The sequence below is a fragment of the Rattus rattus genome, chromosome 2 (assembly GCF_011064425.1).
Source record: "Rattus rattus isolate New Zealand chromosome 2, Rrattus_CSIRO_v1, whole genome shotgun sequence".
Taxonomy (NCBI): domain Eukaryota; kingdom Metazoa; phylum Chordata; class Mammalia; order Rodentia; family Muridae; genus Rattus; species Rattus rattus.
The window spans coordinates 154755715-154783666 of NC_046155.1; the positions used below are offsets into that span (position 1 = coordinate 154755715).

The 27952-nt window shown below is 49.8% G+C and overlaps 1 protein-coding gene across 6 annotated transcripts; it reads right to left on the reverse strand.

The window, feature by feature from the left end:
* Positions 1 to 46: 46 nt before the first annotated feature.
* On the reverse strand, positions 47 to 27867 carry Vrk3 (VRK serine/threonine kinase 3). Of its 6 annotated transcripts, none has more exons than XM_032893732.1 (15): positions 27804 to 27866; positions 25096 to 25157; positions 21318 to 21457; positions 16955 to 17104; positions 14819 to 15013; positions 13776 to 13840; positions 11915 to 11981; positions 10744 to 10828; positions 10073 to 10178; positions 8356 to 8448; positions 7102 to 7234; positions 6022 to 6142; positions 2549 to 2607; positions 1647 to 1806; positions 47 to 311 (listed from the first exon to the last, which is right to left on the reverse strand). In XM_032893732.1, exons 3-14 carry the CDS (start codon positions 21454 to 21456, stop codon positions 1658 to 1660), a joined length of 1362 nt encoding a protein of 453 aa, XP_032749623.1. In that variant the 5' UTR covers position 21457; positions 25096 to 25157; positions 27804 to 27866; the 3' UTR covers positions 47 to 311; positions 1647 to 1657. The 6 variants fall into 6 exon arrangements, with proteins under 6 accessions (XP_032749623.1, XP_032749622.1, XP_032749620.1 ...); XM_032893731.1 differs by lacking the exon at positions 27804 to 27866 and adding an exon at positions 27364 to 27614; XM_032893729.1 differs by lacking the exons at positions 47 to 311; positions 1647 to 1806 and adding exons at positions 1813 to 2216; positions 2321 to 2397 and having other exon boundaries at positions 27804 to 27867.
* Between the last annotated feature and the right edge of the window lie 85 nt (positions 27868 to 27952).

Consider the following 27952-nt stretch of genomic DNA (forward strand, 5'->3'; position numbering starts at 1 on the left):
GAGGAAGATTCCGGCAGAACTTCTGTGAACGCTGGACTCTCCAGGCTTTGATTAAAACAGTTTATTATGACATCACAGGAAGGTCCTATGGAGCCTCCACTCACCTCCATTCACAACTGCAGGGCTGAGGGATAGAGAGGAGTTTCACATTACGGGGTACCACTCAGGTTCCCCAACACCAGTGCTGATTTGTAAGTCTTAAGGGAGTGGCAAGAATATACATTCAAGGGATTCTTTGAGGAGCTATGACTTCAAACAAGGCCCCGAGTCGCACTACTTCATGTTCTACTTCAAGCTGCACATCAGAATCTCTGTAAAACAATAGGCATGGCTGTAAGGAATGGGCCCTGGCCCCTCCTTCCCACCACATGTCTGGGAGGGACTAGGGATCCACCAACATGGGGACAAGCAGCCTTGAGTCCTGAGACAAAGGCCACTCAGAGCCAGTCATCCTGTTGATGGGAGGCAGGGCCAGGCAGGGAATGGGGACAAGAGGTGAATGATGTGACTGGTGTGGCAGGACGGTGAGGGAGGCTCTGGTAATCCCAGCATTCTGGACTGGGTAGGGGGTCAGAACCAAGGTCAGCCTCAGCTAGAGTTTGAGCATTGCTGGAGTTTCGTGAGACCTGGTCTCACACTCACAGACAGCAAAGGAGGCGGGGGTTGGGGGTTATCCCAGGTCCTGAGACTAGCAGAAGCAAAGGTCTAGGAAAATTTGGAGGTCACCCAGGTGTGATGATGTGAAGAGATGTGGTGGGTGCCTGGAGGACTCTGGGAAGGGAAAATGCTGTACAAGGGGACAGCTGTACCAGAAAGTGCTGCTCAGGACACTCACAGACACTAGTGGCACCTGGGAGATGAGGCTGCCAGGGGAGAGGTGGGGCTGGCTGTACCCTGCACAGTGTTCAGTCAGCTTCCTCACCTCTGCTGCTCATGGCCTTGGGACATTCCTGTGTCAGCCAAAATGTCTCCGAACGCATAGTTTCCCATTCCTACATGTTCATGTGTGCATGCGTGTGCGCGTGAGTGAGTGCGTGCGTGTTTGCTCAGGCATGCTACACGAGCCATGAGCTTTGACTGCAGTCAACCACAATGAGAGGAATGAATGCTCTGGGAACTTCCACTGGGGGACACGACCTTACTATGGGACATTTTATGGAACTCCTGACAGACTGAGACAGGGTGTCACGTAGCCTAGTGTGGCCTAGCTTCTGAGCTGTACCCCTGCCTCCTGTGAGCTAGGACTGCGTCTGTGTGCCACCATGTCCAGTTTATGGGGTGCAAGGGGTGAAGCCCAGGACTCCAGCATGCCAGGTCAGCACTCTCCACTGAGCACCAACTTCAACCCCATGGATTTGTTTGTTTCGGCTTTTAAAAAACACTGTCTTATATAGCTAAGGTCAGCATTGAACTTCTGATCCTCCTGCCTTCACCTCAGAGTTGGGATAACAGGATGCATCATCACACCTGGGTGACCTCCAAATTTTCTAGTTCCCACAGATCACCCAGCTGAACTCCAGCTGCCTGGATTCCTCTTGAATTGATGTCAGGAGCCCACGAGAAAACCAAGGGTATACCAGGGGCTGGGGCACCCAGTCCCTCATAGGCTTGGGTGGGGTGCGGGGCTAAGTCAACAACTTCCTCACCTGGATTCCACCTAAGGCACCATCTGGAGGTCCAGGGGGTCATAGGGTGACACCCGCATACCCTGCAGCAGAACTTCTAGATTGTTCCTCAGCGTGGCATAGGGCGGCTTCTCCTCATAATCAAGGGCCATCACCACCTTCAGGTACTCCCTCAAGGTCTCTGTGGTCAAGACACCCAGAAGCAAAGGTGAGGCCCAAGAGGTGGTGCTTGCAGCCTGTGCCCAGCACCACGTGACGTCCTTGCATCCGCCGCTGTATGTGGGAAGCATCAGTGGAGCGGCGGCAGAATGGTAAACACCAGAGTGCTCACCGGCCAGCCAATCACCAACCCTCATCCTCTTCTCACCCTGTACTGCTTCCCAACAGATTCCTGCAAGGAAAACCTACAAGGAGATCCCCACTGAAGTTGTCTTCTTACCTCCATACTCATGCTGGGACACACACATACACATACAAAATAAAAATAAATAAAAGCTAAAAAAAAAAAAAAGTATGTGTATGTAGGCATGGTGCTTGCCTGTGATCCCAGCACAGCAAGTGTGAAGCCAGTCTAGGTTGGTGTAGGAGACTCTGTATCAAATCAAATAAATACAATATATAAAGTTCAATTAAAGTAAATGAAAAATAAACTTATGCCTAAAGGCAGGGGAAATGGCTCAGTGGCGAGCACTTGCCTGGCACGCACCAGCCCTGGAATCCATTCCCAGCTCCAAACAACTCAAGAATTGTGTATGTGGTTGTAACCCTGTTACTATCGGGAGAATTGAGTATTTTTACATGTTTGCTTGTGTCCTACAGGAAGCATACGCAATACACATGCAACTGGGCAAACTAGATGAAAAACACGGTAAGGAAAGGCCTCCAAGCACGGGCTTGCTGGCACCTCCCCCTTTAGGACATACCTGAGGTCTTGTTCCAGCGGCCACACAGTCCCACCAGGGGCTCAGGGTTGTCCTGATACCTTCAGGGGAGAAGCAGATGGGAAAGGAGAGTGATGTGTTACGATGAAGTGTCCTCTAAACACCCACATACACACACAGCCACACACCCCACTTAGGAAAGACTGACACTACCTCAGGCTCCTCCCCCAAGGCTGCTCCCCCCTGGTTCTCTGGTCCAGACAGTCAGGCTGGCTCATCTATCCATTCTCTCCTGCAATCAGCCAAACTTTCGCAAGCCCCACCCTCCTGCTCCTTAGTCCCTACTATGCTCCTGTCCTGGATCTACTTCAGGCTCCCTGCTTCTGTGATTCCAAAAGGGCCAATGGTGCTCTCTGACCAGGCCCAGCCCTGTCCCTCCAATCTCACACCTGCTTGTGGGTCCTCTGTGGCCTGGTCTCCAACATGTCCTCCCTGTTCCATGCTCCTCAACCCACAGGCCTCACGGGCTCCCACACTTCCCGTTACTGTGACGCCTGGTGTGCTGTCTGCTTGTGTGTGACACGACACAAGCTAGAGTCATCAGAGGAAGGAGCCTCAGCTGAGGAAACGCCTCCATGAGACTCTGCTTTAAGGCATTTTTTTCAATTAGGGACCAATGCAGGGGGACCCAGCCCATTGTGGGTGGTGCCATCCCTGGACCATCCCAGGGTGGTCCTGGGTTCTTTAAGAAAGCAAGCTGAGCACGCTAAGTGATGCGAGCCAGTAAGCTGCACCCTCGCAAGCTCCTGCCTCCAGGTTCCTGTCCTGTGTGAGTTCCTGTCCTGACTTCCTCCAGTGACGGACAGTGATATGGAAGTGCGAGCCAAGTAAACCCTTGCTTTCTGGTCCTGGTGTTTGTTGCAGCAATAGAAACCCTAAGACACACTTGGTTTGCCGGGTAGTGGTGATACATCCTTTAATCCCAGGCAGAGGCAGGCAGACCTCTGTGAGCTCGAGGCCAGCTTGGTCTACAGAGCGAGCTCCAAGACAGCCAAGATTATACAGAGAAACCCTGCCTAGCAAAACAAACAAACAAACAAACAAAGAAACAAGACACCTGGTTCTGGCTTGGCCTTTCCCACCCTGATCCCAGTCCCTGGCAAGAAGCTTCCCTGGACTGCCCTGAGCAGAAAATGCCAGTCCCTTTTGGGTGCTTGCATATTCTGTGAAGAGAGGTCTGATGCTCTGGCCATGCTGGTGTGAGGAAAAGCCAGGTTAGACTTCAGTCCCAGGACGACCGAGAAGTCAGGAGTAAGACATGTCCACAAGTCCTCTCTCTCCCTCCTTCCTTCTCTCCTCTCATCATTTTTCTCCATTTATTTCTCTCGCCCTTCTTTCCTTTCTTCCTACCAGAAGTGAAGCCAAGCACAGTGCTCACACTTGTAATTTCAGCAGCTGAGGCAGGAGGAATGATGCAAGGTTCAGGGCATCCTGGTGGATGGCACCTGTGAAATGACAGCTAAGGTTGTTCTCTGGCTTCTGCGGTCATGCAGGCTTGTGCACACATACAGCGTCTAGAGATAAGCTGAGAACTAGGAAATGGGAATGCTTTTAGATGGCCCTTGACAGCCCTCTGTTACTGTACCAAGTCTTTCGACATGGTGGACTTCAATCCAAGTCACCTCTGCCTCAGAATGCCAGCATGTTCTTTCTGCTCTGCCCTGTCTGTAAAGCTTGGTCTGTTCATCTAAGTCTCAGGGAAGGAAAGCTACGTGGGATGGGGGTTCTCTCATGGCACTGCATGATGTTCTCTAAGGAGTTACAGGGAGTGGGTGTGGAAGGACTGAACCCAGGGGAATGTCGGTATGGAGACTGAGGCAGCTTTACCTGATTCACAGCCGGGTCTGAGTCACACACAGACAGGCCTATGGTTTCCTCAGGAAACCCAAACTCACCAGCTGACTAGGTGGATGAATTAATGAATGCAGAGACATCAAACACCTGTCTCTGTCTGCTTAGAATAGCTGTCTCCCCCAGGCCTACCTGCAGACTCATGGGGCCACCACCCCACGACAAAAGGCTTTCTGCAACTGGGAAGAGGGTGTCTGTCTCTGTTCGCTCGTTGCCCCAGGTGACCACCCTCACCTGCTCTGGCTGCTCTGTTACACAACCTCTGTGTCCACACTCAAGGCCAGGCTGGACACACAGCATTCCTTACTGCTCATGGCACCACTATAACTCGGACACACATAGTGTGTAATGTAGTCTCTGATGCCAGGATATTTGGGAACATAATGTGGACAAAGGAAATTAAATGTGTGCTAGAGGCTTGAGGCTCTGCCCCTGTGACATAAACCAGCATATCTGTTGGAGCCCAGTGTTTGTGGGCTCCCTGCTTTGTTCCTAATCTAAGAAGCAGGAGTATCTCACCAACCTGTTACTCCCGATCTCTTTGCTTTTGAGCCATCTGCTCACTTCACTGAACTTCATTTCAAAAGGAAACTATTCTACTGCTGTGCAAACAACACCACATGTTGTGGCTGAAACAGGAGAGTAAGTAGCAGATACAACCAAGCAGGCCAAGGAATCCCAAGAGCAAGAAGTGTAGCAGCCTGGTGGGTGTTCCCTCAACTGCTCACTCTTTTCTCAAGAGCTCTCATCTTCCCAGGGTCCAGATAGCAACCCTGGAGACAGCCAGGAAGTTTGACCTCTGTTAGGACCTCAATCTCCTGTGAAGACCATCATGAACCATCAGGGATTCCCCAGGATTGGTGTCTGCTGTCCCTGGTGCTGAGGCACTTAACCTAGGGACCCAGCAGATGCCACATTTCCTCACAATAGGGCAGGCCCTAAGACCAACTTCTAACCGATTTTGGTGCCCCTTTTCAAGGCTATTAGTTTAGTTGCCGAAGCAGACTTCCTGCCGCTATCCACGGTGCTGAATGGCAGTTCAGAGACACCAACACTAACCTGTAGCTGTCCTCGGTGCTGAACGCCGGCACACTGCTTCCTTCTAGCCTTACCAGCTGCCCAAAGTACAACTGTCAAGATCTGAAGACTCACATGCTGAGGCCAAGGCACTAATCCTGGAGGTCTGGAGGCAGGGCGACTGCCTAGGGTGTAGCCCTCAGACTACTGCTTGAGAGTAAGTTGTGGTGCCTGGCATGCACTGAGCATGAAACCCTATACAGAGAGTATGTTTACTCCCTAAGTGTTCACAGCTTGTGACTCAGGGGCTACTTATAAAGCACTTTACAGTGGAAGAACACCAGGTCTAACAGAGCTCACAGAGGTCAAGGTACTCACCCAGTACCCAGAATATGGGGTAATGGGCCAGACGCTAACCCTGGGCGCATGGCCCAGAGCCCAAAACTCTCCTGCTGGAATGCCTGGCAGAGAATGAATTCATTTGAGGCTGCAGAAGGCTATGGCTCTGTGGATGGCTGCCACCCATCCCTTCTGCTCCTCACTGGGGTCTGTCTAGCAGGACGGGTGCTGCAGACCCTTACACTCACTTCTGCTTCTGCTTAGTTATCTCTTCAGTGTTGGGAAGGCAGTTTGTCCATGGCAGGGACCCATAAAGCCACTTGAGCATACAGTAGCCCAAGGTCTGGAGATCGCTGCGGCGGGAGGGCCCTGGGGAGGAAAGGGGAGAGGTGGTGACTTAGTCTAGCTGTCCACCTCTTTATGTGTCTGTCTCCAGCTCTTCTCCACTCCAGTCATGAGGACCGTCTTAGCCACCACTGCTCAGTCCCTGGCCTCCCTTAGAATCCCCGAGACTCACGTCCTCTGCTGCTGTCACTCTCCAGCGCCCCATTGCCCGTCTAGTCATGTAGGTTAGTACAGCTGTCCAGGAAGCCTGGGTGCTGTGTGCCAGGCCTGGCCTCTCATCTCCCAGTTCATTTCCCACGTAGTTAAATGGGGAAAGACTGCAGTGTCGAGCCACCTCGTCATAGAGAGAGGACAGGGCTCTTCCTCTTGCCTCCTCACTCACGCTTCAGACAGCAGTGCACTAAGTTCTTTACCTCCTGCCCCTGGTGCAGCACAGGCACCTCCCCTCTCAGGGACCCAAGTCTGAGGGAAGCAGGTGTGCAGGCAGATGGATGGAGATTCAAGAAAGAGGGACTGGGGAACCTGTGGGGGGCTCTCACCCCTCTTCGCACATTTTCCCTGGATAACCTGATCCTCTTGTTCGATGCTTAACTCCCACACCACCACAAAGATCTCATGCTCCAGTAGTGGATGGCCCCCATTTCTACAACTGCCCTTTCTGGGTGACCCTAAACCAGCACCCATCATTTCCCAAGCCTGCCAGATTGGAAATCTGAACCTCTGGAAATATGAGACTCCTGTCCAGCTGCTCACTGCCCTGGGTTCTGGATCCCATATCCCCACTATTCAAAGGCCACCATGCAGTTCTCCTTGGTTCTGAAGAAGGGAACAAATCCCTCACATGGCCAGGACACTCTATATTCCCTGTCCCCACCATGGCACCTTTATGCTCCTCTACTGCGGGTGTCATTACCCATGACCAAGAACATGGAGGCCATGGGTGTGACCGTAACATGTAGGAGGCATGGTTGAGCCCTTCTCACCGCATCCCTTGTGCACGTCCATGCTAATGAACTCCAGGTCCCCATCGTGTAGACTCCTGCTGCCTTCTTTATAGGCCACGTGCTTGCCACCTGGGCAGTATCGGTAGGTGAAGCCATAGCCCACCAGGGTCACCTGTGGACGAGGAGGAGGCACACAGAGCCGAGGTTAGGGCTGCAGACTGCAATGTGGGCGCAGATGCCTGTGTCAATGGCTGCCTATCTAATCCTGACAGCTGTAAAGGGGAAGATTGGGGCTGGTATTGATTGCAGAAGACTAGGCATAAATTCAGGCACATCCCTACTTTGGGTCTCAGGTGAGACTCAACATTAGGGTGGACCAAGTGTGGAGTGGGAGCTGCTCACATTACAGAGGCTGGGGGGAAGAGGGCAATGGAGGGAAAACAGGGACAAGACAAGATACATCCTTGACGGGATGGAGATGACTGAGCAGTTAAAAGCACTGGCTGCTCTTCAGAGAATTAGAGTTCAATTCCCAGCAACCACATGGCAGCTCACAATTATCTCTAACTCAAATTCTAGGGAATCCTACACCCTCACAACTACACACATGCAAGTGAAACACCAGTGCTCATAAAATAAAAACAGAACTGTAAAAGAAGACACACCCCTGAAAGGCATGCTCTTGGGTCCCAGTCCTGATTTCCACCACCTTGTAAAGACCACCAAATGCTGGCTCCAACAACAGAGAAGTCTAGTGTGGAGTCAGAGCCCTTGGGTCAGGGCACACAAACCCCAACTCTGAACACTGAGCTGGAGACTGAGCTGTCAACGCACAAGGTGCTTTGTTCTCCTGCCTCAGGTTCTAACGTACCACCAGATATATGCCTTTGGAGAGATTCATATCCAAATGTTAACACTATTTTTAGAGACTCAAAAAGCCCAGGCTAACCTGAAACTCCTTATGTAGTTGAGGATGACTGAACATTTTTGTTTTGTTTTGAGACAGGGTCTTTACATAGCCCTGGATATACTGGAACTCACTATGTAGACCAGGCTGGTCTTGAACTCAGAGATAACCTGGCCCTACCCTCAAGTGCTGGGATTAAAGGCATGCAACGTGCCCAGTTTATGTACTGCCAGAGATGGCACCCAGGGTTTTATACATGCTAGGCAATGAAGCTACACTCCAGCACCACAAAACGTGTGTGTGTGTGTGTGTGTGTGTGTGTGTGTGTGTGTGTGTGTGTGTGTGTGTACAAGGCCATGCGGCGATGGATGGGGTCTGGCTCTCACCTGGCTCAGGTCCTCTGGATTCACAAAGACATTCTCAGTGGTCAGGTTCCCGTGAACATACTCGTGTTCATGGAGATACTCCAGAGCATCCAGCTGGAGGAAGAAGGCGTCGAGGCAGTATGACAGCGAAGACAAATGGGACAGGGGCAATGCTGTCAAGCTGGGGATCACCACTGGGAGTGGAGTGTCCTGCCAGGTTCTAGTGTAGCATTCCCTGGCAGTGGAGTGTCCTGCCAGGTTCTAGTGTAGCATTCCCTGTGCTGGCATGCCTGTGAAGAACTCAATGGTTGGCTGGCTTTTCCTCTACCTCCTGTGCTGACTTAATGCCCCTGCAGCAATAACCAGCACCCTGCAGTCAGAACTCTGCTAATTTTTCTGAGAGAGAAGGCCATGTTAAACTCTCGCCGGGGGCTCTAGGCAGGAGCTCCGCTGCTAAGCTACATCGCTCCCTTCTGCTGTCTGTCCAGCTCCAACTTTAACAGGAAGCTCTGGGGTGCTGTGAGGATTCACCTAGCGTCAGTCACATCCTGCTTCCACCTGCAGACACCTCCCTGACTCTGGGGCTGAGCTGTCCATCAAGTACCACTGGTTCTTCTGTCTCTCCCTCCCCTGGCCAGGATGTTCTGCAAGTCTCATCTTCTTCCAGTTGAGCCTTCATCTTGTCTCTAATATCCTTACTCCAGCTCAACTCCACATGGCCTGAGGATCTTTCTGCCTCCCCTGCCCAACTTTCTCATGGTTCCTGGTATCCCTGGCAACTTACCTGGTATTTGCAACCCTGTGTGATAGTCACTTGCTGATCTCTGCATACACAGTATGCACTGAGCTAGGACATTTACCTCACTCAACAAGCACATCACCCCCTTGGGTACTTCTATCTGACTCCTTCTTCATTAGGCACGGGCCATTTTTAAGGCCAACTGTTTGCAAGCCCTGTCCACCCAACTGTGAGAATGAAGTCATGAAGACAGGATTGGCTGCTGTCTGCTCCACGCCAGCCAGAGAAAACTCGGCATGTGGTGACTATTGAGAGCATGAGTGAGTGAGTGAGTGAGTGAATGGACATGGGAATGAATGAGTATCATCTTTGTACAAGCTGTGGTGGTTTGAATGAGATGTCCCCCAGATAGTCTTGGGTATTTGAATACTCGGTCGCTAGTTGGTGCAACTGTGTGAGCAGCATTAGGAGATGTGGCCTTGTTGGAGGGGGTGTTACTGGGGTTGGGCCCAAGGTTTCAAAAGCGTCCTGCCATTCCCGTGCACACTCTGTCTGTGCTTTGCGGCTGTAAGATATGAGTGCTTGGCTGCTTAGCTGCCTGATGACTCTTACTGCCACTCTGCCAACATGGACTCACCTCTCTGGGACTGGAAACCCAAAGACCACTTTCTTAAGTGATCCTTGGTCTTATCACAGTAAGAGAAGAGTAAGACAGCCTTGGCCCAAGCAGTCTTCAGGACCAAGAAAGCTCTCTCCTATACCACCACCATTCCTCTCAGCACCTTGCTAGTTCCCACGCATCCTGAGAACCCACGCTCACAAACCACGGCCTGCACCCTCTGTCCAGGCTGGGCCTCCCGCCTGACCTTATGGGGCAGCATCACCCACCAGGCTAGACCACTGGCGTTCTGCCCTCTGTGCATCCATGAGGATCACTTTCTCAGCCTCACGGGGAAGCTGGGGTTTAAAGAGGATGTGGGATGGTTTTGAGGTATGTACCAGCCTGCAGGCCACCTGCAGCATACATCTCTCGGATACCACATGCTTCGGGTTGTCGTCCAGGGCTGACTGAAGGCTCCTCCCCAGGCTGGGGAACACTAGGAACCTGGAAGACAGAGGGCCCGGGGAGCTGGAGATGTGGGGTCCCAAGCCCTGAAAGATATTCTGTAGGGATGGGACAGGGCAAGTTAGGACTCTTGTCTCCACCAGTGCTAATCTACAGCTGTGTCTCCCTTTCCAGTGAGTTCTCACACTGCAGTTAAGGGGACTGAAGGTCCTCACCCCTCAGTTCTCACCCAAACCAGCAACATGTCCACTTACTTGTACCAATTCCCACATCCTGGTTATCAGCAAGCAAGGAGCCTTTAGGTGTCTCTTAGCCCCCACCCTCTGCTGCTTCTTCACTCTGCTCTTTTCCCTTCCCCTCTGCTGCCCACATTGAAAAACTAAATAAAAATTTAAAAAGCACAATTACAGGGCAGTGGGACTTTGGTCACCTGCTGCTCCGCACGTCAAGCTGAATGAAACTCCTCATTTGGCTGGACCAGCCCTAATCTCCAGACTCAGTCCCATCCTGAGGGAAGGCAATCAATCCCTCTTTGTCTCCCTGGGGAATGCCCATGCATGCAGCAGAGGGACCATGGGTGGGGGCAGCGAGTGAGGAGGCTCACCTGTACTTGTCCTGGTGAACGCCAAAGCCGATGCAGGTGGGGATGGCCAGGAGCGGGGCCGAGCACCGCTTCTTCCACTTGTTCACTGCAGGAGGCAGAGACTCAGGGTCAGATCCATGGTCAATGCCAGTCCCAAAGGAACAGCCTCTGCTTAGGCCAGAAGCAGAGAGAACCCAAACCAGACTCTGGGTCTCTTCATTGGTCCTCCCTGGTATGACAGCCTTGAGTGTGACAGTGAGAAGAGGTGGGGACAGATGGACGTATCTGTGATCCATGTCTACAGGTGACTTCTGAGCAAGTACGCACAAAGCTGGCGTGAGGGGAAGAGGTTAATCACAGCAGAGCAGGGCTTCGATGGGCTCAGTTGGTAGAGTGCCTGCCTAGCATGTACAACAATGTCCTCTTCTCAGCACTTCGTAAAGCTACTGTGGTGGAGCACACTGGTAATCCTGTTACTCAGGAGGTGGACACAGGAAGACGGGGAGTCCTAGGTCAACCTTGGCTACATTTCTAGTTCAAGGAAACCAAGAGACCCTGTCTCAAAAACAGAAAAGGGAGGGAAGGACAGGGTGATCTCTGAGTATATATGCACAGGTGACAAGATTGACAGAAGTCTAGCCAGCCACAGCATCCCTGGGCCCCTTACTAGTGCAAAGGACTGCGTGTGTGGAGATCTGGCCAGGGTGGGCAGGGGAAGCCACGAGGTCTAGCATTCCAGCTGCTACCTATGAGGTCAATCCTTCTCACCAGGCCAGTTTCAAGGCAGTGATACAACAGGACTGAATGCTGGAGATAGGGGCAGGGCATGCAGAGTGACATTTTCTCAGATTTATACAACCCAGGTTGCATGGCTCAAAGAACATAGGAAAAAATGTTAGGGCACCAAGCATTATGAGTAATTTTGCTTTGAATGTAACCAATTTGGTTAAAAGTTTTCCTAACAAGTTATGATGTCACAGCCAGCACATAGTGTTCGCGACAGTCACCACTTGTCTCTTAGGTGCTACAGGCCAACCCCACCTGTTCTCTGAGGTTGGAGGGCTGAGGGTGATGGGGGCCAGCTTGTTCATGCAGGTGGGATGCACACTCAGGTCTTTGGTCACATCGTGAAATACCTCGAGGACGACCCTGTCACCCAGCCCAACTCCCCTGCCCAGCCCCTGTGGAATACCTTGCAGAGGCTTGGCTGCTCTCTGAAAGAAGTTTTGCTCATTGAAAAGGCGCCCGTCTTTGGAGTCCTGGGGGTGACAGGAGAGCAGAGACTGTCACACTGAACTCCCCTAGACAAGGGCCACAGATTCCCGGAAGACCTCACTGCCACATCAGCAAATTCAGTCTCTTCCTGCCCTACACTAGGCCCAGTTCCCAGAGTGCCATGACTCAGCAGGCTTGGCTTCCCAGTGCCCAGCTTCCTTATAGCAAAATCCACACATTTGCCCCCAGATATGTGGCCCTCGGCTAAAACCTTAATTTTCTAGTCTTCTTTTCAATGAGGCATGGCTTCATGCCAAGTTCTGGCCAATGAGGACAAGAAAAAAAACTTCCAGGGAGGTCCAGATCAAGCTAGTCTACCTACTGAAAACCTGTCAAAAACAGACAAACCAACAATCAAACAAACAAAAGTACATATCCATATCGGAGTGGAAGAGACAGCTCAGTGGTTACGAGCATGGTTGCTCTTGCAGAGAGCCCAGGTCTGGTTCTCAGAACCTGCTATCAGGCAGCTCACAGCCACTTGCAACCCTAGTTCTAGGGGAGCTGGCACTCGCTCTGGCCTGTGGGCATCACACGTGCAAGTGGTACAGATGTACAGGCCGTCAAAATACTCAGGAACACACAGAACAAAATGTATATTCTTAAAGATTGGGTCTTTTCAAACGCGCGCGCGCGCACACACACACACACACACACACACACACACACACACACCTACCTATTCATCCATCTATAAACACATACATACCTATCTATGAATCAGTCAAGCCTAATTTTTTAGTTAGACATAGAACTCTACACCTTGGTTCTTATGACCAAAGTGTTAAACACAGGTTTCTGTCTAACATTTCTCTCTTTTCTGTCTTCTCCTGGTCTCCCTTCCCTTCTCTTCCTTTCACCTCTACATCCCCTTAATTCTTTAGGACATGGCCTTGTGTATCCAAGGCTGGCCTCAAACTGCTGATGTAGCTGAAGACTGTGAATACTTGATCCTCCTGCCTCCACATTCTAAGTGGCTTGTGTGGTGCTGGGGGATGGAACCTAGGCTGGGCAAGTACTACACTGAGCTGCAGCTCCAGCCTGACTCCTTTCTTTCCCATCTCTTTCTCCCCATCTTTCTCCCCACCTTTCTTCACATCTGTTAGGTTTGGACTACAGTAGCTACCTCAAAGGTTTGCTGATAGAATCCAGGGACAGTGCATGGGACTCACTTAGCTGGGGCCTGTCACCCAGGAGCTCTGCAGCAGATGGCACTAGGCCTCAGGGTTCCTGCACAGACATATTCTACCCCACGTCCTCTTGCGTTTGCTCTCACTCTCTCCACTTCCTGGCGGTCACGACAGGAGCTGCTCTTGGACACACCCTTCCCGCACGATTGACAAGTGAGCTGCATTGCTTGGCAACACCTTCCCCATATGAAAAACACGATCCAAATAAATCCTTTCTCCCTTGTTGTGTTTTACATTTTATCACAATGACAAAAGGTGACAAATACAGTTCGTGACAATCACACTCAATGGTATGAAGTGGGCAGTAGAGGCAGATAGGTGCAGTAAGCTGGCTATACTGATGCAGAAACTTAAAGCTGACAGGGGAGAGGTCCCATGGCCAGGAAACATCAGAGGCAGGGACAAGCCTCACCTCTCTGCTCCCTAGAATGAGGAAGGAATATGCCCAGCCAGAGTCACAAGGGTATTCAGACTCCAAGCACCCTGGTTTCAGGGTGGGCTCCCCAGGCTGCACGGGGCTCAGAGGTCAAGTATTAATTTAAACCCCCACACCTGCCTTTCTGGGCTGCTTGCTTCTGGACCACTCACCAGTTTGAGGGAGAATCTCCACTTCTGGGTCCTTGAGTCACTGGAGATGGCAGAAGTAGGCTCAGCTGTGGAATGGCAAGAGAGAAACATCAAAAGCTGAGGGAGTGAGGGGAGTGCCAGGGCCATGACCCCAGGCTGCTCAAAGCCAAGAGCTTTTCTCTGGTTCCCACTGGCAAGTGCACACTTGGTGCTCAGCACCTGCTCCTTCATGTTTCCTGCCTCGCTATCTTCCTTCCTCTCGTCAGAGTTCCAAGGATTGGATGTAGACATTAGCCAAGTGTGATAGATTTGTCAACTTGACGCAACCCAGAATTAACTGGGAAGAAAGTCTCAATGGCGACTGTCTACATTGGTTTGGCCCATGAGGGAGTGTCTTAATTGATGAGGGACAACTCAGCTTTTGTGGGTGGCACCATTCCCTAGGCAGAGTGGAGACCAGCTGATCACAAGTAAGCAAAATGCATCCAATTTTTTTCTTTGTTCTTTATGGCTGTGACCAGTCCCGCCCAGTTCCTGCCTAAATTTTTGGGTTATTATGAACTGGAACCGTGGGCTAAATGCACCCCCGTCTCCCCTAAGTGGCTTTCTGGCAGTGTTTTAACTCTCCACCACTTTCATCACACCCCCGATGCCTCATCGTGACCATCAACTTGATGGGCCTGAGGAGTGGCAAGACTGGGCAAGGACAGTCCGGGGTGACTCTCTGATGACTTCCTCAGGGCTCTGACCTTAACAGTGCATTAACAGTTAACCCTTTGAAGTGAAGGATTCAAATATAATGGCATCACTGGGAGGTGCGGCTAGGCTGGAGGAAGGAGGTAACTGAGGCATGTCCCTGAAGGCTATCCCTTGCCCTGGTCGTTCCCCATACTTTCCTCTGGTTCCTGGCTATCTGGTCTGAGCTGCTCTGCTCTATGTGTCCTCCCTCCTGAGCCCTAGCCCGTCTTTCCTCCTTGAGGTTGTTGCCCTTGGGTATTACACTGCCCTTGTCCTTGTGGTGCTGCATTGTCGGGAGCATCCCCGTGCATGGGGACAGTGTGTACCTGCATAGAGAATGCCTTGGTCATCCCGGGTCTGCAGGGTCCCCAGTGTCCAGTGCTTCCCATTCTGGTCTGTCAGCTCTGTCCCTGTGGGCAGAGCCTGGAGTGAGGTGGTCACCCGGCTCCGCTTCAGTGTCCGAGGGCTCAGCCTGTTGGCAAGTGGGCTGCCTTTAGGGGTCTGGGATCTGCTCCGGGTGCCTGCAGGGAGATGACCCGATAAAGAGAAAGTAGAATGGAGAGAAGTAGTGCCCAAGATGCTGTTCCTGCTTCTGCTCAGGAATTTTTCCTGACCTCCCACAGAGCAGAATCTGTGTTCCACCATATTGGAGACCCTCATGAATCAGGTCTGGACACCTCCCAGTGTGGTGAGGACTCTGATTGAGACATAAACATTCAGAATCGAATCTTAGATGAAGCAGTCAAAGCAGATAGTGGGGCCAGAAAAGAGATAGATGGCTGGAAGAAGCGAGGCTTACTGGGAGGCAGTACATTAGAGAAGGGTTTTACCAGTTACAGACATTTACCCCAAAGTATCCTGAAGTGGGTTCTGGCTATATGCTGAGCTATGCAAAATGCCCAATAACATGTTCAGACTCAGGCTTATCTTGAAGGGCCTCTGGACAAGCTCTCTTGCCCCACTGTCTGGGAAGATACAGATGAATCCTCTATGGTCCTTTCCAAGAACATGCAGGCCAGGAAAAGAGGCTGCAAGGGGCATGGAACCATAATGATCAATATCAGTGATGAGTGGATCAATGAGGGTGTGTCTTCCAGAGGGAGGCAGCACAGGCCTCAGATAAGCCCACACGCTCAGGAAGTGCTCCAAGAGATCAGGCCTCTAAATGGTTGGGGTGGGTGAGTATGGCAAGTCAGCCAGAGATGAAGGCAAATTGGTTTGAGGGAATAGATTAACAGAGCTTAGAGGTAGACAGTCCCTCAAGTGGCTTTTCTGTTTACTGGAACACAGAGTCAGAAACACAGTATGTGTTGTGGCCTTGTTGGAGTAGGTGTAGCCTTGTTGGAGGAACTGTGTCACTGTGGGGTTGGGCTTTGAGACCCTTCTAGCTGCTTGGAAGCCAGTCTTCTAGCAGCCTTCAAATGAAGATACAAAACTCTCAGCTTCTCCCGACCAGGCCTGCCTACATGCTGTCATGACCCTGCCTTGATGATAATGGACTGAATCTCTGAACCTGTAAGCCAGTCCCAATTAAATGTTGTCCTTAAAAGGGTTGCCTTGGTCATGGTGTCTGTTCACAGCAATAAAACCCTAACTAATGGGGTTGGGGATTTAGCTCAGTGGTAGAGCGCTTGCCTAGGAAGTGCAAGGCCCTGGGTTCGATCCCCAGCTCAAAAAAAAAAAAAAAAAGAACCAAAAAAAAAAAAAAAAAAAACAAAAACCCTAACTAAGACAATGTGGTTTAAATGTCAGACTAGACATGGCTGGAGAAAGAATTCATAAACTGGAAGACAAAGATGAAGAAATGACTCAAAAACTGAGTGTGATGGCCTATCCCCATAATTCCAGTACTGGGAAGGCTGAAGCAGGAGGATTGCCATGAATTCCAGGCCAGCTTAGGCTATACAGTGAGAACCTGTCTCAAACAAACAAACAAACAAACCCATACAAAAGAAACTGACTAGAAAACAAACAATGACAAATGATACCAGATGGAATAGGTGCTGTTCATGGTGATGAGAGTCAGGCAGAGACTATGGACTGTGGGCCATAGGTCCACTTGAGGGTGTGAAAGGTTTCTGTGGGGATGGACAAGAATGGGACATGGGGAAGATGCTGGGAAGAGGTCCAAGGCAGGCACGATTGGCTGATGTTTCAGTTGGAGTAGCAGTAGTCTTTCCTTAAACATTGTTTTAATTTTTAGATTTTGTTTTTGATTATGTATATATGTATCTGTGTGGGGGCTGGGTATCTTCACAGGAATATAGTGGCTGCAGAGGATAGGACACTGAGCTCCAAGAGCTGGAGTTCCAGGTGGTTGTGAGTTGTCAGACATGGATACTGGAAACTGAACTTGAGGGAATGCACTCTTAAGTACTGAACCATCTCTCCAGCCTTGTCCCCCACCCTGCCAAATGACCCATCCATGTCTCATCCAGACCAGGACCAGTCCGGGTTCTCACCTGTGGCTCTGTCAGGAGAACTCAAGGTGTCATCAGATCCAGAACTGTCATAGTCAGAGTGGAGGGAGAGCGGGAGAGAAGTGACAGTGCGTGACCACTTCACTTTCTTGGGGGAGGTTTCAGAACTGGAGTTCAGGTCTCTCTTGGAGCCTAAAGGTGAACCAAATGCAGATGAGAGTTCTGAAGGAAGGGCCTTCCCTGCCTGGCGAAAGCAGAACTCTGTGCTCGGGGTCAGCCATGCTTTCCTCTGATTTTCACAGGAAAGCCCTGCTATCTCTGCTGCCCACTGACCAAAAGTGGCAGCACGAGTTCCCTGGGTCTCTCCTCCACCAGCCTAGCCTTTCACTGACCAAAAGTATGTGTTCCCCGCGTCTCTCCTCCACCAGCCTAGCCTTTCACTGACCAAAAGTATGTGTTCCCCGCGTCTCTCCTCCACCAGCCTAGCCTTTCACTGACCAAAAGTATGTGTTCCCCGCGTCTCTCCTCCACCAGCCTAGCCTTTCACTGACCAAAAGTATGTGTTCCCCGCGTCTCTCCTCCACCAGCCTAGCCTTTCACTGACCAAAAGTATGTGTTCCCCGCGTCTCTCCTCCACCAGCCTAGCCTTTCGCTGACCAAAAGCATGTGTTCCCTGCGTCTCTCCTCCACTAGCCTAGCCTTTCGCTGACCAAAAGCATGTGTTCCCTGCGTCTCTCCTCCACTAGCCTAGCCTTTCGCTGACCAAAAGTATGTGTTCCCCGAGTCTCTCCTCCACCAGCCTAGCCTTTCACTGACCAAAAGCATGTGTTCCCTGCGTCTCTCCTCCACTAGCCTAGCCTTTCGCTGACCAAAAGTATGTGTTCCCTGCGTCTCTCCTCCACCAGCCTAGCCTTTCGCTGACCAAAAGTATGTGTTCTCTGAGTCTCTCCTCCACTAGCCTAGCCTCTTTTCCTTTTACATATCCAGCATTTGTCATTCTGTTGTCTTCTGAGCAGTTCTTGAAAATTTTAATTTAATTATTTGCATTCTAATACAATGTAAGACACTGCACTGTGACTTTCAGTGATTGAACTCAGTTCCTCAGGCTTGTGCAGCAAGCACTTCATGCTCAGATCTATCTTGCTGGTTCAGCAGTTTGTATTTGCTCAAGAGAGTTTCAGCTGGGCAGTGATGGCGCACACCTTTAATCCCCACACTTGGGAGGCAGAGGCAGGCAGATCTAGGAGTTTGAGGCCAGCTTAGTCTACATAGCAAGTTCCAGGGCTTCCAGGGCTAAACAGAGAAACCCTGCCACAAAACCCAAAAACCAACCAGCCAACCAACCAACCAAAGAGAGAGAGAGCTAAGGCCTTCTTTTTAACAATATCTTTTTTTTTTAATTTTATTTATTTATTATATATGAGTACACTGTAGCTGCCTTCAGACACACCAGAAGAGGGCATCAGATATCGTTACAGATGGTTGTGAGCCACCATGTGGTTGCTGGGATTTGAACTCAGGACCTCTGGAAGAGCAGTCGGTGCTCTTAACCACTGAGCCATCTCTCCAGCCTGAGCTAAGGCCTTCTTATATGATGAGTCTTAAACTCAAGAAGATTCCAGTGGTCCTTCCCAGGCCTCATAAGTGCTGGGATTACACACAGCACAGCTGTGTTGTGCTTTTGAGTAAATTCTCCAGCTCTATATTCCCCTTAAAGTGGAAACTTCTAGTTTCTTTGCAAAGTTAGTTACTTGAAATGATGTTTTGCTGGGGCATAGAGGTGAAAGGATGTCTTCATATAGCAAACACATGAAAGGACGCTTGATGAAGGAGTACAAATACGACCCCACAGTAGGAGATGGGCACTGAGCTTTGGTTTGCTCTGTCTCCTTATTCTTCTTTAACACTCACGTATCGGTTTGCCTTACATAGCTTCATTGAGCTCAACTTGTTGTAACTCCACCATTGAAAGAAACTCGCCCAAGAACTGCTCGTGAGAGTCCTGGGGAAGCTTGCCATTTTAGCAGCCTTGCCTTAGGTTGGTTGGCGAGCCTGGCAGTCAGGATTGAAGTACAGCTGCCTGGTGTCTGCCTGCTGAAAGGACTGGACTGTAGCTGCTGGTTCGTGCCTGGTGTCTGCCTGCCTAGAGTACTGGTCTGCAGCTGCTGAATTGTCTTTGCCCTTACCCCAACAAGAAGATCGAGCTCACCCACAAAGAACTATTGCTGAGCAGGTCCACTTACCCTACCTCTGCTGGGTGCTGGGCTAGAGGAGAGGTTGTAGCCTTACTAAAGTAGGTTATAAAACATTTTTGCCTGTATCTACTTCATGAATTCTCTCCCCAGCTGTGTCTATTTAAAGCACACACTCTTTCTTACTCCATAATTATGTATATTGGTATCTTTTAATTTTTTTCGTTTTATTCTTTTAAGTGGTCTTAACAACTAAGCCATCTTTCCAGCCCCATTTTTGTTTTACACTTGAGACAGAATCTCACTCTGTAGCCCAGGATTCAGATTCATGGTGATTCTCCTGCCTCAGCTTCCCAAGTGTTTGGATTAAAGGCACAGGCTGCAGCTGTTAATTCTGAGTGATTCAGTGATTCCAGACACCTTTAATTTCATTATAATCCATGTGTATGCTGAGAATAGACATGCATTTTTCTGGAAGCTGCCTGGAGAAAGGGCATGTGATGTTTTGCTAGAGGATGCTTAAGAAACATGTGATATATGGAAAGGATGTAAGTGTAACTCAGCAGTGGATGACAACTGTGGTTGTCACTCTGCTGGTTGTCGTTAATGCTAGTCTTCGTGACACTGCGGTGGCTTGGCCTTGCCTTCTTCGCTGATCATCGTCAGTCATGGTGAAGAGAAAGGCACCAAAGAACTTCTGGTGGTGCTCTAGATGCTGCTTGCTGCTTCCACAGACTCAGGAACTGGCAGAGCCTTGAGGTTTCTTCTGAATCGAACTGCTGTTGCTGATTCCTGACTGGTGTTTGGGAACCAGTGGCTATGGCTGCTGATTTGTGTGAACTGAACCGCTGATATCCTAACAATGGAGACTGGAATCGCCCTAAGGAACTATTTCTAAACAGGTTCACATCCTCCTTTGCCCTATTAACCTTTCTTTCCCTCTGGTGGGTGGTGGGTTAAAGAGGTTAAAGCATTTAAGAACTGTTATAAAAGTAGGTTGGGAAATGTAAGCCTACTCCTGGCAAGATGGCCGGAGTAAAGGTACTTGCTACTGAGCCTAATGATGAGAGTTCAATCCTCAGGTCCCACATGGGAGAGAGAACGCAAATTCCTGTAAGCTGCCTTCTATACGCCACATGTGCCCTTGCAGAAATGTTTTAATATGCACCGAACATAGTCCAACTTCAGCCTTGTACTATAACTGTGTCAGTCTGCTGAGGTGCTAGGACTGTGTGGAGATGAGAGGGTTACATTTTACTGAGTTCAGCTTGGCGTGCTCCTGCTCACTTCAGCTGCATCTCCTTCCTCTCAGACACAACTGACACCACTGTCCACTGCTAAAAATAGTGTCATCACCTGACCCCACAAAAGAAAAAGCGTCCCCATGTCTACCTCTTATAGGCCTAAGTTTTTTTTCTACTCACTTTAATAAATGTTCAACTTCTCTTGCCCACCACCCACCAGAGGTGGTGGAAGAGAAAAGTTATTAGAATACAGGGGACATGAACCTGTTTAGCAATAGTTTTTTGGGGGTGACATCAATCTTCTTAGGCAGCAGCTTAGTCCTATGGCAAACACCAAATACGACTCAGCAGCTGCAGACCAGTCCTCTCGGCAGGCAGATGTCACACATAAACCAGCAGCTTCAGTCCAGTTCTCAAGGGCCACTGAGGCAGCAAGTTGCCACAGGAACCTCATAAGCAGTTCTTTGATGAGTTTATTTTAACGTCCATGTTACCACAGTGTAGCTCAACAATGCTCCACTATAGAAGGTGAACCAATCCATGCCCGTAGTTAGCGAAGAATCTCCAGACAGAGCAAACCAAATCAGTGCTCAGTACTAGTCTCTCACTGTCCCTGTCTCCTTCATCAAGTGTCCTTTCACGTGTGTGCTATATCTGAACATCCTTTCATCCCTGTCTGCTTCAGGAAAACATTCTTTCCCGTGTCTGCTTTAGCAAGACACCGTTTCACCTGTGTGCCCCAGAAAACCATCATTTTAATGTAACTGATTTTCCAAAGAAACTAGAAGTTTCCACTTCAACCTCTGCTCCTGCAACCATGCTTAACTGTAACAGAAACTTCCCTTCTTGTGGTCATGACACCCAGAGAGCACCCTCAGACAGTCACATAGTCAGGGATTTCCACACTGTGACCAAACTACAGAAGCTGTAAGGAACTGCAGGACCTGGCCGGACTTTCCTGGCTCCTACCTCGAAAGGGTGACACGAGAGGCGTAATGCCAGTCTGGGTGCCTCCATCCTCCTCTACAGGCAGGGCCTCGCCACAGTAAGGGCAGAACTTGAATGATACTTTGACACTTTTGCCACAGAGTGGACAGAAGGAGATCATGCTGTAACACAGAAAGGGAGGGAAGAGGAATCAGAATGACACCATCAACAGAATATGAGCTGTAACTGCAAAGGGAATGAGTGTGAAAGCATCTGGAGGCCAGCTGTCACCCTCGGGTCCTGCTCCCTAGGCAGCACCTACCTTGTTTCTTGAGACAGTTCCTCTCAGTGGCCTGTAGCTTGTCAAGTAGAGAAGTCTGTCTGGCCAGTTCAAGCTAGGGATCCTGTGTCTCTGAGTCCCCAGGCTAGGATTATAGGTGTGCACTATCATACCCAGATTTCTCTGTGAGTCCTAAGGTCTTTCTGGTGTCCTAGCTTTAATTATCAGCTCGACAGCTGGACTCGGTTAAGAGGAAAGCTTCCATGGAGGAATTGTTTCCAACAGCTCTGCATGTGGGGGGATTGTCTTGACTGATATAGAAGGACCGGCTCACTGCAGGCAGCACCACTGCCTGTTAGATTGTCCTAGGCTATGTAAGAAAGCCAGATATGCATGCCCCAGCCGGCAGTGACCCTCCACAGCTTGAGTCAAGTTCATGCTCTGACTCCTTCCATGGTGGGAGTGTGCCTGGAAATGTGAGGTAGAGAAATCCCTCCCTCTCCTAAGCTTCATTTGGTCAGTGTCTTATGACAGCAGCAGAATGGAACCTGAGCACACGGCGGGTGGGTAATCTCCCAACACCTGCCCAGATCCCCTTTACTAGTATTCTCCTTTCCATATTGGAATCTCAGAATGTTTTGGGTCTATTCCTTCTCACTGATGACGTAGAGAATTCCAGAACTCGCCTTTGAAAGCCACAGCCATCCAGACAAGTAGTTCCAGATGCCTATGGCAGAGAGGAGAAAGCAGTTTCTTTTTCCAGGGCAGTGGCAAAGTCTTGCTATGCCTCAAGGTCACTTGAGCCAAGGTCAACCATGGAGCTGTGTAATGTGCTGCACTGCAAACACTGTTCTGACACCCTGCTACCTTCCCAGACCTGGGTTAGCAGGCCCAGCTGGCAGTGCCGGGGACAACATTTCCTCAGACACTTACTGTGCTGAGTGCTTTTCTGATGCTGTTACAGAACACCCCACATGAACAACTCAAACAAGGCAGGCTTATTCTGGCTCCCAAGGGCTGGCAAGTGCAGTGATTTTCAACCTTTCTATCACCTCGGCCCTTTAATACAGTTCTCCGTGTTGTGGTGACTTGCAACCATAAAACCGTTTTCGATGCTACCTCCTGACTGTAATTTTGCCATTAGGAATTGTAATGTAAATATCTGACACGCATGATAGCTGATATGCAACCCCTGTGAAAGGGTTGTTCGACCCCCAAAGGGCTTGTGACCCACAGGTTGAGAACCTCTGGCTCAATGGGTTAAAGTACTTGCTGCAGGGCTGGCAATCTGAGGGTTTTTTTGTTTTTGTTTTTGTTTTTTTTTTTCTTTTTTTTTGGAGCTGGGGACCGAACCCAGGGCCTTGCGCTTCCTAGGCAAGCGCTCTACCCCTGAGCTAAATCCCCAACCCCCATGGCTTGCTTTCTATTGCTGTGATAAACACCATGACAAGAAGCAAGTTGAAAGGAAGGGGCTTATTTAATCTTAAAGTTTATAGTCCATCATGGAGGAAAGTTAGGGCAGAAACTCAAGCAGGAACAGAAGCAGCAGCCATGGAGGAATGCTGCTTACTGGCTTGGTCCCCATGACTTGTTCAAACTGCTTTCTTAAAGAACCAAAGACCATCTGTCTTACGTGGCTTCACCCACAGTAGGACTGGCCTTCTATGTGTGGCAGTACCCACAGTGGACCGGGCCCTCTATGTGTGGCCCTTACCCACAGTGGGCTGGGCCCTCCCACATCAAGGATTAATTAAGAAAGTGTGAGATCTCAAACTCAGGATAAATGGCTACCGAGGTACCTATTTAACATATCAAAGTGGACGTCAGCTACCGGACTCTCTCAGCATCTCTTGGTACTTGTTACAGAGTCATCCTAGCTGGCATGTGTCAACCCTTACTATGACCATCTCTAGCCCCCCAGTTTCCATGCCCTTCCCCCAGCTGCTCTTCCCTCTATGCCTATGCAACCTCCTGGGTCTCTTGTTCCCTCTTTGTTCCCTCTCTTGCTCTGCACTCCTACTGCCTCTCATGGCCATGTTCAGCCCTTCCAGACGCCTCTGGCTCTTTTCTTCCTCATATCTACAATAAACCTTTCATAACCCATACCTAGGCGCAGTCATATCATTTTTTTTTTTCATTCAGAAAGTACCCCATAAACTTGGCTATGGCCCAGTCTGATAGGGGCATTTACTTCATCGAGGGCCCCTCTTCCCAGCTGACTCTAGCTTGTGTCAACTTGACAAAAAACGAAAACACAAGCAAACAACAACAAAAACCCAAACAAATCTATATGTGCACATAAATAAATATATAAATGAAAACAAACAAATCGATATAAAAATTATCCTGGCTCCTCGTTCAGGTCATGAAGGCAGGGAATGCATGGTGGAAGCTTGCAGCTCATGGCTGTGGCACTGGGAACATGTGACTTTAACTGTTCACATGACTTGGGACCAGGAAGCAAAGAGCTGTAGCCAGGAGCTCCATGTGTGTGGCCTTATGTCTGTGAGCTATGCTGCTGCATGTCCACACAGCTCACAGCCCCACGACAGCGCCGCCAGCTGGAGAAGTGTTCAATTACATGGGCCTGCTTGGGACGTGTCACGTCTGAACACATCGGTTTTGCCAAAGGCATAAATACTGGGGAAGTTTTTACTTTTATTTATTTATTATTTTGTTAGTGGCTCTTTCTCTTTCTCCCTTCAGGTAGTGACAAAGTTGAAGCTTAGATGGTGACTCTGGGACCACCAAATCAAAACTGTATATGGCCAGTTGTCCAAAGTTGGCACCAGGGAGAGAGACTTGGGGCTGTTCCCACTGTGGCATTGCAGAGAGGACTGGATAATAACAGAGTCCACTTGGCTCCTTATATAAAAAGTGGTTTGGAAATCCCTGGAGGTTTTATGTCTGTAAACTGTATCTTTTGTTTGAGACACGGTGTTCTAATCACTCTTTGCTGTGATAAAATAGCTGGACAAATTGCTCACAGTTCAAGGGGACAGGTCACCACGGTGGAAACCATGGCAGCAGGAGCGTGAGGAGGCTGTCCCACTGCCCAGTCAGGAAGCAGAGATGTGAATGCTGGTGCTTTCTGCATACAGTCCAGGACCCTGACCCACAGAATGCTGCCACCCACATTCTGAGTGGATCTTCCCAACTCAAAGAACATAATCTAGATAATCCCCGCCACGCATGCTCAGAGGCTTGTCTCCAAGGTGACCCTATCAGTCAAGTTGTTAACATTAACCATTGCATGGGGTTTTCCCTATAGTCCAGGCTAACAGCCCATCTGCTGATTGCTGGGAAAACAGGTGTCACCACCACACCTAGATTTGTTGGTGGACTTTGGTGATCCCAGGTTAAGCCCATTTTCCTCAGCAGTCGCTGGGGAAAAGATGGCCTCTTGGAAGGAACAATTGCCTGATTGGTGAGCCTTGCCACACCCTGGATCAAAGGGTAAGAAAGTCCACCTGCAGCCATAAGGGAGGAGACCGTAGGGGTGGGTTGATGGTGAAGAATAGGCTGCAGAGGCAATGGTACCTTTGTGGACTCAGGGCCTGATCCTTGGATTACTGGGTTAGGCACTCCATCTTGACAACAACCTGGAAATGAACAAAGGGGAGATCCTGACTAAGGATCGTTTCACAAGTGAAAAGTACAGGCTGACACATGGGGCATTGAGCAAACAGCCAGCAAGTGCTACTTGTATTTATTCCTTCATCCTTTCATTTAAAACTCACTTTAGTTTTGAGATAGGGTCTCGAGTAGCCAAGGCTAGCCTTGTACTTCTGATCCTCCTGTTCCCACTCCCCAAATACTGGGATTACAGGTGTGCACCATTACCAGCACAACCTGGTGCTGATTTCAACAGGAAGAAACACGCGGGTTCTTAGCTTCAGGACAGAATATTCTCGAAGGCTCCCATGTGGGAGTGGATGCTCGGCGGGCACCCGAACCAGGCAGCATCAGGCTTTTATTCAGGTAGCCTGTATCTCACCAGTCTATCACCAGCCTCCACTGCTGTCTCTCCTCTTCTACTGCAGTCACATCCTAACCATAATGACCGTCAGCCTCTACACCTTGTCACTGGGGTTTGTTAACAAAACAGTGGCCATAATGATCCACTTAACGTCAGTTTTTTTTTTTTTTTTGGTTCTTTTTTCGAGCTGGGGACCGAACTCAGGGCCTGGCGCTTCCTAGGCAAGCGCCTACCACTGAGCTAAATCCCCAACCCCTTAACGTCAGTTTTGAGGGTAGGCTGGATGTCTCAGGGATTTAGAATGCGCTGTTCTTCCAGAGGACCCAAATTCAGTCTCCACAATCCCTGTAATTTTAGCTCTAGGGGACCTGACACCCTCTTCTGGCACAAACTAATACATGGCATAGCCACAAAGAGAGGCAGCCCATAACTAGTGCAGCACCATCTCTGATGATGATAAACGGCTGTAGTCATGGTGGTGAGCTGTCCACAAGTGAGTTCAGGCAGGTAAGCATCTGCTGAGTTGCAATGTGAAGTGCAAGCAAAGAAAGCCTCCCATTTCCTAAGACATTCTGGATGCAAACATGTAGGTAAGGCGCCATAGAAACGTATTATACAATTGACTTCATTTTCTGTCTGGCACCTCAGCCAACGTTAGAATGTAGACTGCTTGTGCAAGACTTAAAAATATCCATCTTTACGGCCTGTAATTGTGTGTGTGTGTGAGTGTGCATGTGGGTATGTATAGCAGGTCTTTGTACTTTGTGAGTTCTTTTTCCCACCCTTTATCCCCCCACTCCCCATTTCACCCCCTATCACTAGATAGGAGAGAAAGACAGACAGAGGGAGAGTGACAGAGAACTGCCAACACCACCCCCAACCAACACTCACTGCCCCCTGTGGAGGCCTTAGCATTGATATAGCCTCTGACAAGTTCCCAGAATTCCAAACAGCACACAAACTATCTGCAGCTGGCAAAATCATGCTCTGCTAGAGCGCAAGGCAAAACATGGTTTGCTGCTGAAGAAGCCCCACACCTAGGATTAAAACAAAAACATATTCTTTTTTATTTATTTTATGTATGAGTACACTGTAGCTGTCTCCAGACAGAAAAAGGCATCAGATCTCATTACAGATGGTTGTGAGCCACCATGTGGTTACTGGGAATTGAACTCAGGACCTCTGGAAGAGCAGTCAGTGAACCATCTCTCCAGCCCCGAAACATATTCTTATATTTGTGTTTTTTAAAGAAGTGAAAATTCCGGGATTTTTACTACAGATATGTGCATATCAATCTATGTGAAGGCCAGTGTCCTGATTCCCTAGAACTGGGTTTACAGGCAGTCATGAACTGGGAACCAACTTGAGCCCTCCGGGAAGACAGTAAGCACTCAAATATTGAACCAATTCTCCAGTCCTTAGGCAAGACTTAATTTTTTTAAAGACAGTGTCTCATGTAGCCTACGCTGACCTTGAACTTTTGAACCTCCAGCATTTGAAGCTCCCAAATGCTAAGTTTACCCAAGTATACCACTACATCCAACTTTATTTAAACTGAGGTGTCTGTCATTTTGTAGTCCATGCTGGGCTGTCCTGGAATTCACTATTCCCCGAAATCCTCCTGACTCGGCCTCCCAAGTGCTAGGACATCACTGAGAATTTAGAGCTACTACTAGAGGAGGGCTATAATACGTTAAGTGTCTGTTGCCCCAGTTCCTTACATACAGTAAGTGCCCGAAACTAAGGGATCTGAGTGCTGAGGTTTCCTGTACAGTTCAGGCTATAATACTTAAGTCTGCTTTTATTATACCTCCATTTACTTTACTTACCCTATTTATGAACATCAGCTTAGTACCATCGACTATGCTCGTGTTCCAAGAACCAACACAGCAGAAAGGCTAAACTCCTTCACAAGTGCGGACCGATATTCCCCAGGTAACAGAGACTGGACTTGGGCCCCACGATCAAAAAAGAAACTAGCAATACCCGCGGAGGCGGAGCGTCTGCCACTCCTCACAGGCTCCACCCAACGTAGCTGCAGCCCCGCCTCCCGGAAAAAACAGCGCAAGTGGGTGCTTCCCACCCCCCCACCCCCCCGCCCGCACCCCGAACCCCTGCCACGGTCGACCTCCGCCTTCCTCAGGCGGTGACGTCACAGGCTGTTCGGTCGAGCGGCTCCTCATCACTGTACTTGAGGAAAAGCCGTGGGCGCCGGAGTTTCTCACAGCGCGGACTCTTGTTCCGATCCGGAGCAGAAACTTGGACTCACCTTTTCAGTTGCCCAGCGGAAACTTCCGGGGTGGGAGGGCTAAGGGGGAGCTGCGCGCGCATCTTCCGCCGGCCCTGTCAACAGCGTGCAGAAGCGGCCTACTTCCTCATCCAGACGCGCTGTGCCCTGTTAAAACTCCATTTCCCAGA